General features: G+C 45.2%; 1 protein-coding gene across 3 annotated transcripts in view; it reads left to right on the forward strand.

Annotated features, from left to right (window-relative positions):
- Positions 1–21,867, forward strand: part of DHX35 (DEAH-box helicase 35) — a 92,936-nt gene extending 71,069 nt beyond the window's left edge. For 2 of the 3 annotated variants that reach the window (XM_064276081.1, XM_064276080.1), the window contains exons 17-20: positions 3,289–3,370; positions 8,995–9,066; positions 10,806–10,917; positions 16,817–21,867. In XM_064276081.1, coding sequence (XP_064132151.1) covers positions 3,289–3,370; positions 8,995–9,066; positions 10,806–10,917; positions 16,817–16,861 — 311 coding nt within the window. In that variant the 3' untranslated portion in view covers positions 16,862–21,867. The remainder of the gene's footprint in view (positions 1–3,288; positions 3,371–8,994; positions 9,067–10,805; positions 10,918–16,816) is intronic. The other variant, XM_010591682.3, reaches the window with a different exon arrangement.
- The last annotated feature ends 236 nt before the right edge of the window (positions 21,868–22,103 follow it).

The raw sequence follows: 22,103 nt of genomic DNA on the forward strand, positions 1-22,103 counted from the left end.
TTCTGAGGGCTACTCTTACTAAAAATATTTTATAGCCACTGATAACACTTAAGGAATCCTAACATTCACTTCATTACACATTATATAATTAATTTTCCCCTGAAAACCCTGGTGGCATAGTGGTTAAGTGCTACGACTCCTAACTGAAAGATTGGCAGTTCGAATCCACCATGCGCTCCATGGAAACTCTATGGGGCAGTTCTCCTCTGTCCTATAGGGTCACTATGAGTCGGAATTGGCTCGATGGCAGCAAGTTTGGTTTGGTTTGGTTTAAGCTTTGTAAGAAAAGCTCTTTTAAGTGGTTGATACTTACAGTGCTTACGTATAAATTATATTTTATTTTCAGATGCTAGTATTAATAAAGCAAGTGGTGTGTGTTTAGCCTGGGCAGTCACTGAGGGTAAGATGGAGAAGTCCTGTGAAAGACCTAGTCTCGTACCTCTAGAAGTAACGTGACTGCTGTTAACTGAGGACATACTAGGTTATACTGTGGCGGGGTTCTGCAAATACACTCTTGCCTCGTCTCCCACTCTGTGAGATGCAGGCGATACTGTCCTTATTTTCCAAGGTGAGTCATAAAGTCCTAGGGAGAATGTACTAGCACAGGACCACACAGCTGGTAATTAGCAGAGCCAGAGCTCTGTGTGGCTCAGAAGTCTATACTTCTGAGGAAGTAACACATCTGCTCATTCATTCAGCAGCTGTCTTTTGCACGCCTACTATGTGCCAGGTACTCTGCTGCACTTGAATATCACTAGTACTCGCTAATATTTCTTAAGCGCTTATCACAGGCCAGGCACTGTTCTGAGGGCTTTCATATATCGATTCACTTAGTGCTCACAACAACCCTGTGAAATTTGTGCCGTTGTTATCCTTGTTTTATAGATGAGGAAAATGAGGCTAAGAGACAAAAAAGCAACTTGATGAAGGTCACACAGTGAGTGCGTGGTGGAGTCAGAACTTGAACCCAGGCAGTTTTATTCAAGAAAGAGCCTTATTTTGCCTTTATGCTAAGAACAAAAATAGCAAAGACGTGTTTCTTACTCTGGGGGAACTCACAGTGAAGGGAGAGATTCACACCACAGACAGACTACAGTACAGGATGATCAGTTCTCTTAGCCGTTTCAGTCATTGTGAAGACACCAAGGGCAAATGCAGTAGCAGTGCAGGGAGGCTGGTGTGGGGGTCTTGCAGCAGGCTTCGGGGCGGGAGGTGGAAGTGAGTGGAGCCTTGGGGAGCTGGTCGAGTTAGAAAACAGTGGCAGAGGGCATGCCAGGCAGGGGGACTTTGGAGACAAACGCTAGGAGTGAAGAGCGTATTGAGTGCTCAGAGAATGTTTGATGAATGGATGGGCTCACAGGAGGGAAAAGTGGAAAATAATCTCAAATTTTCAAATCTGGGTAATGTTGGTGTCATTGATGGAAACAAGAAGCTTATGAGGGGAGAAGCCAATTGAACTCCTGTCACCTAACATGTGACAGTCTTATGTTTCGCAACCCATTTTTCATTATCAGCCCCCCTTCCCCCAACCAGGAGAAAACTTACATTAAATTTAAATTCCCCCTAACAAGAGAAATTAAATACTAAGGAATAAGACCTTGTTGGATAGGGTTGAGTTTTGGAGGGCCACAAGCCATTGCAATATCTAAGGCACCCCCCTCCCCACCCCACAAGAACCAATTTTCATCCCTTCGGAAGCCATATCGCCCCTGTTAAAAGTGCACGTTCTACACGGAGCTTTCTTATGGGTAACTGGGGAGAAGGAACTAAACCCTAGATCAGAAGTTGTGGTTAAAAATGTCAATTTGAGAATTATCAGTCTGCTTGGGAACAGTAGAGAAAATTGTGGAGGTTAAATACATTACAGGTAAATTTAAAACTTCTAGATGTTAAAAAAAAAAGAAAGCAAATAGTGAAAAATATTTTCAGCTGACATGTGAGAGAAGAGATTTAAAAACTTCATTATAGAATGAATTTATTTAATCTATTTAGAAAAAGCACTAGTTTCCAAGTTGATAAGTGGGCAAAGGACTAGAACAGAAAATTCACATAAAACTACAGATAGTAATGAAATAAATGTAAAAGTACCTGCTTTGCCGAAACATTGCTGGTTGGTTAAGAGTGCAGTGAAACTGGCAATCTTATACATTGTTGATGGATTTGTAAATCGTACCAACTTTTGGGAGCTTATTTACCAATATACTATGTTTCATTGGATCTAATATGTCATTACATAAGATACATCATTATTTTATATACCACTGAAAAAGGAAAGAGGAACCCTGGTGGTGCAGTGGTTAAGTGCTTGACTGCTAACCAGAGGTTGGAGGTTCGAACCCACCAGCAGCTCTGAGGGAGAAGAGACCTGGCAGTCTGCTCCCATAAAGATTATAGCTTAGGAAATCCTACGGGATAGTTCTACTCTGTCACATGGGGTCGCTATGAGTTGGAATTGACTCGGCACACAACAAGAAGAAAGAAAAAATGCTACCAATTATTACTGTAAAATATTATCCTGACTTCAGTGAGTTAAAGTGTAAAAAAAAGAATAAGCCTTAGAATTGTCATAAGCAATAAAAATGATGTTATCCTTTTGCACAGTAATTTGGAATGTATACTATGGAGATCATCTAAATTCATGGAAGACATTTAAGGTAGCAGTTGATACCAATTAAAATCAAATATTTGGAAATTTTGAAGAATTACATAGTACACCGTATAATCATGGAAGTAATTTTGGATAATGTCCTAGTTTATGTCTTATGGAAGGAACATCACTCCCACAAGATACTCTCCTAAAAAGTAGTTGAGGCCACTGGCCAGCCTGTGGAGTAGTCCTCTTAGGCTCTGGTGTCCAGCTTTGGTCCAGTTATCTGTGGGCTAGGGGTGGGCTTGGAGGGCCCCCTTCTAAAGGAACAGTTTGGCATTGTTTCCCACAAAGCAGCCTTTAACCTCCTGACATGGAGCTAGGTCACGCAGCCAGCATCAGGAAGCACAGGGCTGGGGTTGGCTCAGGAGACGGCTGGGAGGGGTGTGAAGCAGCGTGTGATGCGGCATCGCAGCACAGGCCCGAGCACACAGGGCACCTGGCAGGCAGGGGTCTCACCCACCTCTCTGTTACTTGTGTAGGTCACGCAGCTGGCGTCAGGAAGCACAGGGCTAGGGTTGGCTCAGGAGACGGCTGGGAGGGGTGTGAAGCAGCGTGTGATGCGGCATCACAGCACAGGCCCGAGCACACAGGGCACCTGGCAGGCAGGGTTCTCACCCACCTCTCTGTTACTCGTGTAGGTGATCCGGATCCAGTTCTGAGGTGCATTGTCTCGGGATTCTTTGCAAATGCTGCGAGGTTTCATTCCACTGGAGCTTATAGGTAACGTGATACTTTGTGAAGTCATTTGTTAAAGGAGAAATCTTAAAAGTGACCCAAACCCCAAAGAAAGCTGATGTATGGGGACAGTAGAGAAATTAAGTAATTACTTTTAATTTATAACATACCTCCTTTCAAAAAGTAATGGAGGTTAACCACATAGCTTTAAGTAAAGTATTTTAGCTTTCTGGAGATGCTTCTCAAATATTCAGCCCTTCTACCGTTTGTAGTACATGTTTGAGAAGAATGACAGCTACAAGTCTGGAGGCTGGTTGTAAAAATGGTGGTGTAGAGGGACCTCCTCTAACTTCACAGGTAGGTGAGAGACTCACCATCAGCATCAGTTCAAAGCTGATTCCTATGAGGCAGAGATCAGACATACCTCCTTTCTCCAACCTTTTTACCAATTCTGACACCAGCCGTCCCTCCCACAGCACTCTTTACTCCTCTGCTGGGTTCAGTAATTCGTTTCAATGGCCACACAGAACTCACAGACCATACTCACAGTTGTGGGGTTTATTAGGGAAGTAACAAGTTACAGTTCAGGACCAGGACACTCAGGATACCGTTTTTCCATCAGGACAGCCTTTTCTCAGCTGTGCCTGCAGGCAGGCCTCTCTCTGGCCCTCGGCCTCTTGGCCTCTCAGCCTCTCCACCCCTCAGTCCCACCTCTGCCCTGCTTGGGCAAGTGTTAACAAAGCTCTTTAGCTCCACCAGTAAGTGCCCAGAGGCACCCTACTCCGTGGATTGGCAAGCCTAGCTCCATCAGCAAGTGCCCAGAAGCACCCTACTCCGCCAGCAAACTTCCTGCTGGAAGGTGCTCAGCTCTCTAGTTCTGTGGGTCGGTGTGCCTAGCTCTGCCAAGTGCTTGGAGGCTCTCTACCCTGCCAGTAAGCCTCCTGCCTGAAGACACTCAGCTTTCTTCCTCCAAGGGCTGAGAAGCCTACTGTGTGGTCTCTTGCTGGTCTCCTGATTCTGTTGCCTCTGCTGCTGCTGTTTCTCGCTGTCTGTGATGTTACAGCTCTCTCCCTTTCTGTGTCTCCTGGGTCTAGGAGATTCTCAGCGCAGGGATCACAGGTCCAAAGGGCGTGCTATACTCCTAGCTCTTCTTTCTTGGTAGTAGTGAGGTCTCCTCCTTCTGCCCCTGGGATGGCTCATTTTAAGCAAAACTGACCAGTCCCCTCGTTGGGGTTTCATATACCTTATTTGCATGGTCCCACCCCGACAAGGGTACCATGACCTTATTTGTATTATTAGCAAGCTATCCAATACCCTTGGTGGTCCCACAAGCACCTCATTTGTAGAGTCCCACCTAGTCATTCGACGGGAGTTACAAGACCATGGCAAGAAAGGCCATATAAAAGCTGTCTATCCCACCACACTCATAGCTCGTATATATAGGGTCACTATGAGTCGAAATTGACTTGATGGCAGTGGGTTTTTTTTTTTTTTTTTATCCTACCACACTGGTAATATTTCAATTCTAATAATAGAATAATATGACTAGAAGGAACCATTAAAGAGCTCGTCCCCAAAGAAGTTACTTTTGACCTTGGGTGGTTCATGATGGTTTTAGAGATCTGCAGGGCTGACCCCCCCTCATCTACCCCAATAAATTGTGGCCTTGTTTCATGTCTTAGGAGATTGGCAGGTATTGTATTGTTTCACTATGTACTATCAACATGCTTCGCACTGTAATCTGTAGTCTCTTTCTTCCCGTTTCATTTTCTAGGCATAGAAAACCACTGATAATTGATGCCCTCTTAGCCGCTGTTAGTATATTTGAACACAATAAAAGCTAAAGCATAGCTTAACCTTTTTTCCTCCAAAGTACATCATTTCAGTTGAGTTGTTACTTTAGTCTGTCTTTTCTGTCCCTTAGCTCATTTTAGTCCCATAACTTCACTGTAGCCTGTCTAAAATTTGGTGATCATAATTATTCTTCTAATAAGGGAGCAATCAAAAAGGCCTTCTCCTCAGCTCTTCTTTGGCTTTCTTCCATATACTGATTTGCCATTAATTTTTTTCCCCTGGAAGATATTACAGTCCTGTTAGCTTAAGGTCAGCCACAATATTCCTTGTCCTGAACACTGGGTTTCAATGAGTCCAGAATTGCATTGAGTGTTTTGGCCACCAGGTCTCTTCCACCTAGTATCCTAGTAGTTGACCATTTGAGCCAAAGTATAGCACTTTACATTTATCTCTAGCATGCTCTATTCATTACTCCAGGCCAAGTGTTCTAGCCTATCAGTGCCATGATTCTGTTGCTCATAGTATGAGCTCCCCCTCCCAACACTGAGTTGTCCATGTTTGAGGCAACTCTTCCTGTTTGGAAGTGAGACCCTCTCTAGAGAGGCCTGAGATCTTCTCCAGTGAGTACTGGTAACTTGTCAGTTTGACTCCTTTCCCTGCTTCATAAGTATTTTTTAGCATTTTCTACTAGCATTTTAAAAGTTCTTTCATCAGTGTCCTCAACAAAAATATGGTCTATTTAGGAGTCCCTGGGTGGTACAAACAGTTAACGTGCTTGGCTTGGAAGTTCAAGTCCACCCAGAGGCACCTTGGAAGAGAGGCCTGGCAATCTACTGAAAAATCAGCCATTGAAAACCCTATGGAGTACAGTTCTACTCTGATACGCATGGGGTTGCCGTGACTGGAAATCGGCTGAACAGTAACTGGTTTAATAGGGGGCCTTTGAGACAAAGGTCTTTGTCGATCAGCTCACTACCACCTGGTAGGGCAGCCAGGACCACAAGGGGATCGGTGTTAGGGTGCAGCAGTGAGCTCGGTATGTTGTTCGAAGTGGTGCCCCGATGCACAGGACCCCTGGCACCCACAGAAATGCTCAATTATTGTAGTTCAGATAGAGACAGCCCAGTGTACTACTGTTCTCTTGTGATCTGACCTTACCCATAGATGTTTGCTCAGTAAATATTTTTTTTAATTAAATCAGATCAGATCTGAGCTAGAATTTAAAATATTACCTCAGAGAAATTGATACACAAATACTGAGCTTTCTTTTCTTATTATCACCTATCCTTATATAGTCTTTATCCTTATTATTTAACTTTGCTTAAGAAAAAAGTTTTGTAGAAGTAATCACATGCATTATTTCTGTCCTCAAGGAAATTGCTTTGAAAGAGAATCTACAGAAGATAAACATTATAGATGTTGTTAGGTGCTGTCGAGTTGTTTCTGACTCCTAGTGACCCTAAGTACAACAGAATGAAACACTGCCTGGGGCAGGGCAGCATAAGGAAGTGAGCGGTAGCTGCCGTTCATCCCCTAGCAACTAAGAGTAGAACTGTCCCATAGGGTTTCCAAGGCTGTAAATCTTTACGGAAGCAGACTGCCACATCCATTGCTGGTGGGCATGTAAAACGGTACAACCGCTGTGAGAAATGATATGGTGCTTCCTCAAAAAAACTAGAAATAGAACTACCCTATGATCTAGTAATCCCACTCCTAGGGATATAACCTAGAGACCTGAAAGTAGTGACACAAACAGATATATTCACTGCTGTGTTCTCTGCCCCAAGAGTCTGTCAGTTGCCATACTGGGTGGCTTGCGTGTTGCTGTGATGCTGGAAGCTATGCCACCAGTATTTGAAGAAGAATGCTATATGAAGAATGTGGCATCAGGATTGGAGGAGGACTCATTAACAACCTGTGATATGTAGATGACATAACGTTGCTTGCTGAAAGTGAGGAGAATTTGAAGCACTTACTGATGATGATCAAAGACTACAGCCTTCAGTATGGATTGCATTTCATCATAAAGAAAACAAAAATCCTCACAATGGACCAATAGGCAACATCATGATAAACAGATTGACGTTGTCAAGGATTTCATTTTACTGGATCTACCATCAGGGCCCGTGGAAGCAGCAGTCAAGAAATCAAATGATGTATTGCACAAGTCTCCTGCAAAAGACCTCTTTAAAGTGTTTAAGAAGCAAAGATGTCACTTCAGGGGCTAAGGAACGCCTGACCCAAGCCATGGTATTTTCAGTTGCCTCATATGCATGCGAAAGCTGGACAATGAATAAGGAAGTCCAAAGAAGAATTGACATCTTTGAAATATGGTGTTGGCGAAGAATATTGAATATACCACAGGCTGCCAGAAGAACAAACAAATCTGCCTTGGAAGAAGTACAGCCAGAATGCTCATTAGAAGCAAGGATGGTGAGAATTCATCTCCCATACTTTGGTCATGTTATTGGGAAAGGCCAGTCCTTGGAGAAGGACATCATGTTTGGTAAAATAGAAGGTCAGCAAAAAAGAGGAAGACCCTCAACAAGAATGGATTGACACAGTGACTGCAACAATAGGCTCAAGCAAAATAACAATTGTGAGGATGGTGCAGGACTGGGCAGTGTTTCATTCTGTTGTGTATAGGGTCGCTATGGTCAGAACCGACTCCGTGGCACCTAACAACAACAGTATTCACTGCAGCTTTATTCACAATAGCGTAAAAATGGCAACAACAATCAGTGGATGAATATAAGCAAAATGTGGTACATACAATGGAACAATGATGAATTCATGTGTAAAAATGGTGTGGGGGTGGCATCTGATCTTCCCTAACTTCACAAGGGGAAAGGAGAATCAAGATCCACAGCCCAAGGCTGTCTTTTAAGGCAAAACTGACCAGTCTCCCCAGTGGGCCACAAGTACACCATCACATAGTCCTGCCCAGTCACCTGGGTGGGAGTTACAAGACCATGAAAAGGCCACATAAAGGTAATCAATTGCACCACACCACAAAACATATAATATGGATGGACCTGGAGGCCATAATACTAAACGAAATAAGTTAAGCACATAAGGACAAATATTATATGGTCCCTTTTTGTAAGAAGACAAGAATAAACCCACCCACTGCTGTCAAGTTGATTTCGACTCATAGCGACCCTATAGGACAGAGCAGAACTGCCCCGTAGAGTTCCCAAGGAGCACCTGGTTAGCAGCCGTAGCACTTAACCAATATGCCAATATGCCACCAGCGTTTCCAAGACAAGAATAGACATGTATAAAGAGACCAATATTCAGTGGTGGTTGTCGGGGAGAGAGGGGAAAGCTCTCTCTAGATAGTGAATACTTGTTATTTTTGGTGATGGGAAAAGTGACACTGAATATGGCTGTAGTGAGCACAGCTTGACCAAAGTAAATGATGTCATTAAGAAGTGCTCAGAGTAAAGAATGCTTGTACTAAAGAAATTAACGTGTTTAGTTTGGCAACACCACCAACAATGACCAAAAAATGAGTGTTTGGTCACACATATATGTGTATAGGCTTACGGGTAGGTACAGGTGTATACATTAAGTGTGCACAGTTAGAAGTATCTGTATGTACGTGTCAGCACAGATATGTGTGTGCAGGCACATATATTCAAAGAAGACACAATTACAGATACTTCTCAGATATAACCAAACACCTTTCGAGATTGATTTTCTAAGTTTGAAGGCTTAGGACCTTAGTCTCCTGGGACAACTCAGTCAGTTGGCATAATATAGATCACAGAGTTCATATTCTGCGTCCTAGTGAAGTGAGTAGCGTCTGGGGCCTTAGAAGCTTGCTTTAGGCGTTTACAGTCTATTTTGGACACCATTCTTTCTTTTTGCAGGACTACCCGTGACGACCATGAATTGCACATCCATCCTGCATCAGTCCTCTATGCAGAGAAGCCGCCTCGCTGGTAAGCCCCTGCTGCTTTTGGGCCTTGTAACTGTTTGGAAGGCAAGGCCTAGTGCGTGTTTGTCTCTGAGCCCCCAGGGCCTGGCACAGGACCTGGAGGACAGGTGCTCAGTACACCCTTGTTGACTTTGTTACATGACGTTGTCTGTAGAGTTTCTGCCCTGTCAGAGATCTCCGGAAGCAAACAGTGGTAACTGTCTCCTCACTCCCCCACTCAGCAAACGTTTGTTTTCACCCACTGACTACATGCTAGATTCTGTGCTAGCACAGCTTGGAGATGAGTTTGGCAGCTCACTGTCCTGAAGTAAAGACACACAGTTTTCAGAACCTTAGGAGGAGAGCTTTGATAGAGGGATGAATGAGGTGCTGGGGTTGGCACTTCACATGCCAGGCAGAGGCAGGGTTGACTTCATGGAGGAGAAAACATTTGACCTGGACCTGGAAACAGGAGTCTTCAGGCAGAAAAGGATGTAAAGGACATCCCACACTGAGGAAGTAGTGGCAGAGTACTCCAAGGGCCTCATGTCTTTGAGAAATGGGGCATCATTGATATGGCTGGACCAGCACAATTCAAAGGCTTGGTCTATAACTGCCTGTGAAAGGCTGGGTTGAAATGCCCTCCAGGTGATCCTGATGGGTGATCAAGTTTGAGATCTGCTCCGCTAGACCAGGAATTAGACTTTATCCTGTAATTAGCGCAGATCGAGTGGAAGCTTCTGAGCTGGGGAGTGACTTGGTCAGCTCTGGGTTTTGAAATGTTACCCAGTGGCCATTTGTGTGCAGGATAAGCTGAAGAGGGAAGCCAAACCTCAGTTCTTTGTTAAGGGCTTGCTGACTTTTGGGTGATTAAATTTAGAAGTTGCCTGAAAGAAAAAGGCTTTGCTTTTTGCTGCTTCATTCCTAGGGAGTCTGAAGGGCAAAGAAAGGATGGTGGAGATAGAGCCTGTCCAGGTGCCAGAGAAAGGGCTCCTCCCCTCACTGCCTCTTTGCAGAGGGCCCCTCCCTTTAACCTGGTCCCCCGTTTGCCTGCTGAGAATCACTGGCTTTGGAGGCCCGGGCAGCTGTGTGGCTGGTGCATTGGTAGTTGTGAGGGCAGCCCTGAATCAACTCTGCAGATATCTCAAGCTCCTATCCCTACCTGCTCTCTTCTGTGCTCCTAAGATCTGGGGTTATCTTCTTGGCTCTTTGGTTGTCTGTGACCTTTAACCTCAGGCAAGCCCTCTTTTTTTTTTTTTTTTTAAATAAAATTCATATACAGTCAAAGATGCATTTTGACAAATGTGTACTTGTATAACTCTCACTCCAACTGAGATACAACATATTTTCATCATTCAAGAAAGTCTTGTGTCTCTTTACAGTCAATTCAATTCTCAGTCCCTTGCAGAATTAGATAAGCCCGTCCCCTCCCCCTCTTTTTTGCCTTTTTTTTTTCTGCATTTGCTAAAGTCATTGGCTGTGTTCAGGGTTCTGTAAATGCAGACCAAGAGTCCAGAAAGGTCCTGTGTTGATGACTAGGATGTCCTGGAAATTATGTAGGATTTAAAGAGTCTTACCTGTAAAATGGACAAACTATTAACCTACCATTCAGGGTCATGAGGCTTAAGTGAGCATTATAAATGGTATATAGAATAGATATCTATTAAAGGTTAAAGGAAAAACAACTCATCATCCTAATTGTTGTGGTTCCTGGTTATCATCATAAGATACAGGAAGTTAGCTGGTGTTTCTCTGTTGTTTCAGGGTTATCTACAATGAAGTCATACAAACCTCCAAGTATTATATGAGAGATGTGACTGCTATTGAGTCTGCTTGGCTGTTGGAGCTGGCTCCACACTTTTATCAACAAGGAACGGTAGGAATGAACAGAGCCTGTCCCCAAACTGTCTGTCTTCTGCGTCTTTATATTTTGTAAATATATATTTATTCTCTAGTTTGGTTCCAAATCCCCAAAACATTCTGGGTAAAAGCACTGTGATCATTTCCTTCAGAGTGAAGTGCATTTAAAAATAACCCCTTTTAACTTCATGAGACAAAACGGAAATGGTGTCTCCAGCTCTTCCTCTCTCCCTTTGTTCTTTTGAACCATTTGCAAAGAAATTCAATCAACTTTGGACCCATTTTTCAGGAGTGGTACAAATATTCTCTAATGAGGGTTGCCTCACAAAGACTATAAACAAATATGCAGGCTCAAACCCAAGGCGGTGTAAGCGCGTTGTGGGTGATGCTGAGCAGCGGCCTTACTGTGTGTGCTCTTCGTCCCTGGCAGCCCACCTGCAGAACGAGCAGGGCGGTGAGCGTTGCACAGCAGATTCTCAGTTTTGTGGTCATCTTCATTTTTTGCAAAAAAAAAAAAAAGAGCCATTCATTGTAAAAAATGAAAATAATAATAAAAAAAGGCTATACATTCTTCTCATGGTTGATTGAGAGTTGGTTATATTTGAAAGGCTGGCATGACAACAGGTAAATCCGAGTTCACAAACTTCCTGGCTAAATATGGCCCCCGGACTCATTCTGTTTGGCTTGCACTGTGTTTTTAATTAGAGTTTTTAGCCCAATTACATTTCATATATTTGCTGATACGATTGAAGTCTACCGTTTTGCTATTTGCTCCCTATTTGTCCAATTTAGTCTTTTCCTTTTTTTTCCTCCTTTACTGCTTACGTTTGAATTAATCAGGTTGATACTCCATTTTCTTTCTTTTGTTGGCTTTTTATACCTCTTGGTTTTATTTTTTGTGGTTGCTTTAGGGATTGTAATATGTATCCTTAATTTATCATGGTTTACTTTGAGTTAGTATTGTACCACTTAGATTATAAAGTAAAAAACCTACAGCAGTATCTGTCCGGTTATCCCCATTCCATTCTTTGTGCTATTGTCATATTTTTTATTTCTACATAAACCCCAGAATACATTATTATTTTTGTTTCAAACAATTTACTGTCTTTTAAGGAAATGAAGTAACAAGATTAACACAGTGTTTTATATTACCCAGGTATTTATTGTGTCATTCTTCATCCTTTTGTGCAGATCCGAGTTTCTCTTTGCTATCTTTTTCCTTCAGCCTGAAGAGCTTCCTTTAACATATCTTCTAGTGCATTTCTGCTGGTGAAAGATTCTCTCAAGCACTCGTTTATCTGAAATGTTTTTATTTCATCTTCATGTTTGAAACATGCTTTGCTGGGCATAGGATTCTAGATTGACAGTATTGTCTTTCATCACTTTAAGGAGTTCATTCCATTGTTACCTGGTTTGCATCGTTTTTATGACCAGCCATTTATAGTGTTGTTCCACTGTATATAATCAGTCTTTTTTCTCTGGCTGCTTTTCAGATTTTTTTCTTTCTCTTTTGTTTTTCAGCACTTTGACTGTGATGTGCTTTTCTTTGTGTTTATCCTGCTTGGGTTTCTTTGAGCTTATTGGATGTGTGGGCTGATGTTTTTATCATATTTGGGAAATGTGGGGCCATGACGGCAGTGGGTATTCCTTAGAGTATTTTTTCTGATCCAATATCTATCTTCATTCTCGTTCTGGACCTCCTGTTAACATTTGTGTTAGACCGCTTGATATTATCTCACACGTCATTGAGGCTCTAATCAGTTTTTTTTTTTTCCTGTGCTTTAGTTTGAATGGTTTCTCTTGACCTATCTTCAAGTTCACTGTGTCTGATCTGCTTTTAAGCCCATCCAGAGAATTTTTTTTTCATTTCAGATACTGCATTTTTTCCATTCTAGCATTTCCATTTGGTTCTTTAAATTTCCATTTCTCTGTGTAGCTTCTCCATGTTTCACTCATTACATCTACCTTTCTCTTTAAATCTTTGAACGTATTTATAATTGGTCTTTTAAAGGGCTTGTTTACTAATTCAACATCTTTGTCATCTGGTTTGTTTTGTCTTTTGACTGCTTTTTCTCCTTATAGGGGCTACATTTTCCTGCTTCTTGTGTCTAGTAATTTTTCGTTATACTGGACATTACAGATGCTATGTCATCGAGAGTCTAGATTTGTTGGCTTTTCTTAAAGAATGTTGAGTTTGTTTTTGTGGATGACAGTTCATTTACTGGCAGATCAGTTTGATTCCATTGAGGCTTGATTTTTGTCTTTAACAGGGCAGATGTAGAGCAGCCCTACTCTTGTCTAGGATGCTTAGTGAAGCCTTTCCACTCTGGCTGGTTAGAACTCCAGTGTCTCCCAGCATTGTACAAACCTCTAGAATCTCCATTCAGCTCATAACTCTTAAACAACAGTTTTCTGCCAGCCTTACGGACTCTTGGCCTGCAATGTACAATTTGATAGTCAGCTAGAGACTTAAGGGTAGCCCTATGCAGATGTCTGGAGCTCCTGCCTTTCTGATACCCCGTCCTGCCAATTTGAGCAGCCTCAGCAGCCTTGAACTTTGATCTCTGTTTCCTCTGTCCAGCCACACTGTTGCTTTCTGTTTAGGCTTCACTTTTTTGTGCCAGGGTTTGGGGAGTCAGGCAGAGAGCTGGGATGAATGTGGAACTCACCTATGTGTTTCCTTTTTCTCGGGGATCACAGCCCTGTGTTGTCTGTTATCCAGTGCCTGCAAACAGTTGCCTCAGATATCTTGTCCAGTTTTACAGCAGAACTCGAAAAAGCAGCAAAAGGAAACGTCTGAAACCCGTTACGACATCAGGGTGGGGTCTGAACCGTGCAGTGTCTTCAAACCAGAATTTAATTGCCACATTTAAGAATTGAGAAATTGCACATCAAAAATGGATTTCTGGTTTCTCTTGAAAGAAATGTTAAATCTGGTGACCCTGGGCCCGGAGCTCCTGCCCGGAGCAATCAGCAGGATTGAGGAATGGCTGCCTGCTGTGGATGGCACTCTCTGGGTGCCACAGCCCTGCCTCACTTGTTTATTTCAATTTGAGTTCCTGTACATGGGAGGGTCACCTCCACTCCCTTCACTCCCCCTCTCCCCCTGCCCAAAGGGCAATGTCAATGGAAATGGCTTTTTAAAAATCTTCTTAAAATGTTTAAATCTTGTCCAAACAAACAAAAAAATTTTTTTTTCAAACTTAAGTAACTCTTCACACATCCTAGTAGAGGTACTTCAGCTGGAAACCTGACCATACAGCAGGGATTGATAGAAACACAGAGCAGGGACTGATACAAATGCAGTGTGTGCCATCTCTGCCGTGCTGGCCTGATAAGAATAAACCCGAAGTGAAAGGAAATCTATTGCCTCAAAGTCTCCCAGGTGGAAAGCAGCAGACTCCAGGGGCTCAAGAGAAGTGATGCAAACTAAAAGCTGCGAGAAGAATGGTGCAGTGCAGTGGTGAAGTGCCCATAAAAGGAATAAGATGCAGTTAGAGAAGGAGAAACCGGCCTGAAATTGTCTTGGATTCGCTTAGACTCAGAGAACAGAATTAGCCTAGAGGCTGAGTCATTTTCCCTTCTCAGCCCAAAATTACAGTTTCTTTAGGTCAGACCCATGAAGTTAAAGAGCAAAGAGCTTTAGAAGTTTGAAGGAAATGACAAGCCTAAATTTCTGCATTTGCCTTTTTTTCTTTTCAAATGCTGTTTTTCAGCCCATTATCTCCACTCTGATCTCTTAGAGTATTTTTAGAGGGGCTGCAACCTTTAGAAATCACCTAGTTCAACAACCTCATTGTGTAGGTGAGAGTCCCAAGGCCCTCCTTCCCCCTGAAACCTGGCCTCTCCTCAACTAAATAGTCCAAAGACACTTCTGTTAACTCGTCCCAGACTGATCGATTTCTCCAAGAGCTCTCCTGGTCTCTGTGGCTGCCCATGTATGGTAGATGTTCCCTTGTTGAACACCATGCAGTGCCTCAAGGCCGTCCACAGCCCACAAATCAGCCTCGGCTCTGTTCTTGGCACCTGTGGTGACTTTCCATCTCCATTGTTTTTGAGTCTGTCACTCTGTAAGGAGGCCTGAAATGGTCCAGAGTCAGCTTTGTTTATACACAACATTCTTCCGAGAAATGAGCACCAAAAATGGTCTCACAGGCACGATGCCGTCACCTTCCATTCCCACGCTAAGGCTGTGGATGTCTACCAGAGTTGTAGGGTCGCTTCAGGTGAAGTGTAGGGAGGAGAGAATCCAGAGAAGTCCGGCAAGACCTGCAGCTGGGAGGGAAAGAACAGGTGCCTTGCAGTTCTTAAATTTTTTCCCAGCTTTTTGGAGATACCTTTGAAATCTAAGAAGAATCCTCTTACCCGGGACCTTTGTAAGGATGTCGGCTGATCCTTTCTCAGACATGAGTGGATGGAATCTAAACTCCTGCAGCTCATTAGCCCTGTGTCTCGTTCACTTAGTTATCTGGAGGTTATGCGTGGTGGTATGCTTTCTTCTTTCGTACCCCACACTCTTTTAGGACCTGAAGTTCTCGCTGTCAGTAAAGGGGATTGTGGCCTTGAAGCCATGTGTGCTTAGAAAAGGGGTTCAGGCACTGAGCTTGCTGGGGGACAGCAGGCTGCTCTACTGGCAGCCAGCGGTTTGGGAATCCCTCGTGTGAGGCTCCCAGTGCGTGCTAGAGTGGCACGTCTGAGCTGCTGCTGCCATTCATTTATGATTGTTAGTGGGCCCCCAGGGATGTTGTGGTTGGCGATTCACACACTCTGCCTCAAATGCATGTTTTAGGGCTCTAGCACTCCGGAGTTCACCTTAAAAGCTAAAGAACATTTTATCCCAAGCCCCTAGGATCTGATGCCCATGATTACAATGCCTTGCCTCATATATTATTTCTACTGGGAGAGGGAGACATTTCTGAAAAGAAAAAAGCGTCTCTGGGAGGCCTCCACTTCCTGCCTGTTTTCAAGCCGCCCGTACGCTCTGTGGGGCAGGGGCACAGGCAGAGGCAGGGGCAGGGGCTGTGTCTTTGTCTCCAGCCTTGAGCACAGGTACCTGGCATGTTGAGATGCTTGATAAATTAGTTGATCTTGTTCCTAGGGAGAGGATGCCTTTCCTTAGCTGTTTTCAGGAACTTCTCGGAAACGTGAGGTGCTGTCCAACCAGAGCCCAGGCCCCGAGCGCAGGTCTCTGGCTGCAGTGCTGTGCTGTAGCTGGGGCATGTCTCAGAAAGATGGAATACTTCCTGCACAGCCCTCTGTGACCAGGCTCAGCCTTGGGGGACTGGGCCTCAGGCTGCTATCTGCTTACTTAAGGCCTTTTCCTTTGTTGATCACTTGCGCCCTTTTTCTCTAGGCTGCTTCGCAAGGGGCACAACATTTTTTGAGAAGGCGTGGAACAGATGGAAGATTTGTATTTTGGCTGATTCTGTGCGAATTATCCACCACTCATTTCTGTCAGTTTGTCTTACTGTGGTGGCTTGTGTGTTGCTATCATGCTGGAAGCTATGCCGCCAGTATTTCAAACACCAGCAGGGTTACCCATGGTAGACAGATTTCAGCAGAACTTTTAGACTAAGACTAGGAAGAGAAAGGCCTGTCAATGTACTTCCAAAAATGAGCCAATGAGAAACTTTTATGGATCACAACAGAATATTGCCCCCAAATTTATAGTGCTAGGAGATGAGCCCCCGAAGTTGGAAGGCACTGAGAATATACAGTCATTGCAGCAGCGAACTCAAGCATACCTGGGGTTGTGAAGACGGCGAGGACTGGGCAGTGTTCTGTTATATATGGGTCGCCATGAGTCGGAGCCGACTCGATGGAAGCCAACAGCAGCAACAACATGTGAATTTATGTTGAAGTCTGGTTTATTTGTCTAACAGACCCCTAGCTTGATGTTTTCTCTTCTCTTGCAGCACCTGTCCCTGAAAGCCAAAAGGGCCAAGGTCCAGGACTTGTGAGCAGAGCTCAGCTGCAGCGGGCAGGGGCTGCTTGGTGTCCTCTCCTTCCTGTTGCTGCCCACCTGGCCCCAGGGGTGGGCTGGCATGGGCTTATGTGGAACCTTCAGCTGCTCTGAGGTGGGCCTCAGCCTGTCCACTAGCCCCTTCCTTCCCACTCCCCCAGCATTACCCTCCTCACTGGGATCCTGGACGAGTTTCTGCATGGGCAGGCATCACGCTGCGCCACAGCAGGCGTCAGGGGCGCTGCACCCAGGCAGGTGGGAGTCGGCAGGCCGTGCGCCTTGGCTCACTTAGCACGCTCACTAGCCCAGCATGCACCTCAGGCAGGCGCACAGCCCTGGCCCAGCTGGATGGGAAACAAGGAGGAACGTTAGCCACTCACTGAAGGCTGAAGCGGCTTGTGGGATGGACAGAGAACAGAGGACCTGCTGGGGCCACGGCTTTATCAGCGCTGCCAGGGGTAAACAAGCCTGGATTAGGGAAGGGATGAGACCTTGGAAACACTGGGGATTTCTGCCAAAATCACTGAGGAGCGTGTCTGGCAGGCCCAGGGCCTCCCAAACCAAGCTCCTGGTTTTCCTCTGCCGTGTCCCTGTTTCTCCGCAGCCAGGAGGCTTGCCGAGGGATTGGCGATGGACAAAGAGAACTGTGCCCTGCTCCTTGTTGGCAAAGGATTTATCTCTTTCCCAAGTGGGCTTAGTTTCCTCTCAGTACGATGCCACATCCAGCTGCCACTGGCAGAGCACTAGTGAAAGCTTCTCAGCTCAGACCCCAAGGGGTCTTCTTTAGCAGGAATTCACAGCTGTGTAGATGGCCTAAACTTCTGTAGCTCAGGAACAGAACCATTGCGTATTTGTGTTTTGTTTGTTTATCTGCTTGGTTTCTTGCAAGAACTCATGGGGTGGCTGTTCCAGCAGGCACTGGTGTCACCGTTGCCCCCTGGCTTCTTTGCTCTGGAGGCGTTCGCTTTCAGCACATTGACTGTTACAGACCCTCTCCCCACCCCCTTACGTTTTCAGTGACGTTTATTTTAAAAACACGTAGCTTGAGAATTTATTTTTGTACTGACATTAGTTTGGATATGCCACTTTGGGCACCAAACATACGTCATTTTTATTTTCATTTTATAAACAGGTAAATAATAGTGATACCTCGTTAATAATAGTAAAACTTTATACCTAAAATAAATGTATCCCCTCCCATCCATGGCTTTTGTGGTCTCTATTTTAAGATGGTCCGATTAATTGTTCCAAGTGAAGGTCTCCCAGTAGCTAAGAAGCCTGATGCTGTGGCATACAGCAGGTGTTGGGGTCACGTGAACCCAGGAAGCCCTATAAAGCAAGATTGTGTGACTGAATATCCTTGAGACCTTATTAGCAAACCATGGTGGAGGGGCTTTTTCAGTGAAGTCCCAAAGAGGAGTTAATGCGTGCCAGCTTCCCACTGGGATCTTTCTGTACAGAAGGTGGTAACTTACTGTGTTTGAAGTCTGGCCTTAGGGCCGGTGCCGATCCTAATATGCTTCTTTTGGGGTCAAAGGTGGAAAGGGTGCAGGACCCACACCCTCTGGGGTTTGAGACTGAGATCCAAACAGTCCACAGGGGAGCAGCCTGGAGCGAGTCCATCTTTCCTTGTTGCCCTATCTTTGGGGGCACACCTGTACCCCCTGTGCCACTGCCTCTCTGGGGGCAGCCTTCGCCAGGCTAGGCCTCTGAGCTTTGAATCCTGTTAGGTGTCACAGCCCATGATGGGTGGGAATGGACCCTCATTGTCAGAGGCCTGCAACTGCAATGTCCCATGTGGCCTTGGCCAAAGGTCCCTTTAGACCTATGTCAAGAACCACAGAGCCCTGTCAGGGGTGGTGCCCCAGCCAGCTGAACGACAGGAGGCCCCTGCAAGGCCCTGGCTCCTCTCTGAGCCCCCACACAAGACCAGCAGAGCCTGATGGCCTGGCAACTCACAAGACTTTGTCCCCAAAGTAATTCCTCAGGAATCCGTCCCCTTGGGCTCCATAGTTTTTCATGTGTTAGTGAATTTTCCCACTATACTGCTGTGTCTTCCTTCTGAAGCCAGGAGCTTGGTGAGGGGTGGGGATGGAGGAGAGTGTGTGCTGGAAAACTCCAGAGGCCCAGAGATGGGGGTTTCTCACGTGGGTGGCTTACATAGACCCTGCTGGTTCTCTCCTGCAGCTGGCTTCCCTGTGGGCTAGATGTTGCCATTACAGGAGTCCCCTGGCTCAGCCAACCTGGGGCTTCAGTGCTCCTGTTGGTCACCAGGTCTAGTCAGCAGATGTTTGCTGGACACCTGGGCTTTGTGCACAGCACGGGGGTGGTGTGGAGATGCGTGCGTTGGGTGAATGGATGAGTGGGCCAGGGTGGAGGTAGAAATACAGACTGCAGAAGCCACATCCAGCTGTTCGAGGCCAGGGCAGCATCCAAGAGAGGCTTCCCCACAATGAGATGCCTGCCTTGAGGGTGGAGAGACGGGCTCACATTCCACACTGTCAGTCCCTGCCAGCCATGCTTTCCACTTTGGCCGTGAACTCAGTTGCACAGTCCCCTGGCTCCACGGTCCTGTGTCGGCACAGCCAGCCACCATTGCCGTTCTCCCTTCGTGAACTGGGTTTTGCCCTCAGTCTCTGGTTGTTCCCCCAGAATTCCATCCCCGCTCTCAACTCTGCTTTTGGGGACCCAGTGCTGACAGCTGGTCGTTAGTCACTTCATAGCCTGAGCAAGGACTAGATGGGGAGCTGGGTAGTAGGGGCAGGGGCTGAGGTGCCTAAATCTGATGAAGGTGAGATCCCATCCTGGAACCACTGGATCCGACCTCTCGGTGGTGGGCCTGGGGCTCTGTGTTTTTAAAAGTGGCCCCTCCCTCAGTTGACTCTAATGATGCCATATGCTTGGGAATCATTGGTGAAGCAGATGAAACAGAGAGGGTTGAAACATACAGACATCAAGCCCGCGAGGAAGGTGAGCCACCAGCTGGGAGGTTGGGGCTTGCGGGGGAACATCAGTGAAAACTGTGAAAGCTGATGCCTTTGTTTTTGCCCAGGTATGCAAAACATGTGCTTTAGCGCCCAACGCCAGCCACTTGCCCCCACCCCCTACCCCAGCACTGCTGTTGGTGGTGTTGGAACTCAGCTCCAGGCACGTGGTGGCAGCGAGCACCAACGCTGGCCCACAGGGAGTTTTTTGGAGTCTCCTGCAGAGGTGAAGAACCTGTAATAATGAGCATTCCGTAAACCTTAACTTTATTCTACGTAAAGGGTCATCCTTCAGTCTGAGCTTTTTTTGGTGCTAAAATGTCTTTTCTTTTTAGGAAATGATGGCAAATTAGATGGTAGTTTTATATTTTTAATGTTTTCCTTGGAAAAATAAAATGGGGACAATCTTACATGGGTTTTTAGCAGTTGATGCAATCCCCAGGTCTGGGAACCACTGGGTTGTGGGATAAGAGTGGGCCAGCTGGCAACATCAGCATGAGAACCATCCGCTTGGGAAAACACATCTTAATTGCCATGCAACTGAATTTCAAGTGAGCTTTGGAGCCGCTAGGCAACTACCTGTCTTTATATCTCATTGGAAGGACCCAACTTAGTAGGTCTCAGCCCCCATATCCCTTACTTCACTCTAAGATCAGATACTTTCCACACCTCCAATGAGCCATCTGGATTTTTCCTCAGTCTTCCAACCTGTGATGAAACAGGATGCTGGAACCCTGGGTTTCCTGCCCTTTTAATCTCTTGTTTCTGAGTCATTGAAACTGGCAATAGCCAATCAAATCATTTTACAAAGAGCTGGCCACTTTGGGTGAATAGCTAGATGTTATGTGGCAGGTCTGGAGAAGACTGTGGCCTCAGGGCCTCCGTTGTCATTGCTCCCTCTGGTGAATCTCAGAGCTGTTACCTTGGGCACTGTTGGGTGGTATGGAACTTGTTCAAACAGGTTGCCTCTTGTCTGCTTACGAAGGGCCAAAGAGATTTCAGTGCAACGTTTCCCTGGCCCTCTGGTTATCTGTGGCCTCACCTGCCACCTATAGGTTCTACTGAAGCCTCTGAGCAAGCCAGAGAGGCAGGGAGGGGCACCAGGGAGTGGGTGTGGTGTAGTAGTGGGTGGCCACTGTGGTTCATACCCAAAGTCTCCATGGCCAGGTGTAAGGCCCATTGTTGGCAGCTGCCCAAGGCATCTGAGGCCTTGTCCATAGCCCAGGGCAGGCCTAAGACTGATGGAGTGACTCCATCTATGATCTAAATGTACTCCAGGCTCCTGTCTCCCTGCTGCTGCTCTTGGCTTCCACATTGGGACTCCAGGGGCCTGAGAGCAGGACAGGGGATAAGGACTTTATGAGTCTGCATTTAGTTTGCTAATTTTAGCCTTTTCTCTTGATGCCCACATTCTTTGCTTTCTGTTTTAGGCTTATTCTGATTTGAAGTGCAATCTCAGGTTTGCTTAGTATCTGCTGTTAGTGCCGTTTGCCCTAGTTCTTTGTTCCTTTCTTTTTTAAAATTGTGTTATAAGTTTACAAATCAAGTCAGTCTCTCTTACAAAAACTTACATACACCTAGCTGTGCACCCCCTAATGAGACAGCACACTCCTCCTCTCCACCCTGTGTTCCCTATGTCCATTCAACCAGCTCCTGTACCCCCTCTGCCTTCTCCTGTCGCCTCCAGACAGAAGCTGCCCACATAGTCTTATGTGTGTACTTGAGCCAAGAAGCTCGCTCCTCACCAGTGTCATTTTCTCTCGTAGTCTAGTCCAACCCTGTCTGAGGAGTTGGCTTTAGGAATGGTTCCAGTCTTGGGCTAACGGAAGGTGTTTCTTGTTTTTACTTGTGTTTACGTTTGTTCCTTTAATCTTTACTTCTCTGACCTCTGCGTTATTTCCCTTTTTACCACGAAGTTTTAAAAGGAATAAAGATGTGAGTTTCCTTATTTTTATGCTTTTAAAAAGTGCCTTTACTTGAACATTTATTTTAACTTTTTTTTTTTAAAGCTCTGCTTGTTTGTTTCTAACTTTTATTTAGTACTTTTAGGTACAAAAAATCTTATTTAGGTTTTTTTTTTTTTTGCTGTTTTTAGTCTGTAAATGTTTTCTTTTGTATTTTCATCTCCTTTTAATGTGTTAGTTTTGAACTCTACAGCTTACCTCTCTCATTTCCTCATCCTTTCCTTCCTTCTCTTATATCTTTTTTTCTCTGATACCTGATTATGCTTTAATTCGTGTTAGTTGGCAAAAGGCC

Source organism: Loxodonta africana, chromosome 24 (genome assembly GCF_030014295.1).
Source record: "Loxodonta africana isolate mLoxAfr1 chromosome 24, mLoxAfr1.hap2, whole genome shotgun sequence".
Lineage (NCBI taxonomy): Eukaryota > Metazoa > Chordata > Mammalia > Proboscidea > Elephantidae > Loxodonta > Loxodonta africana.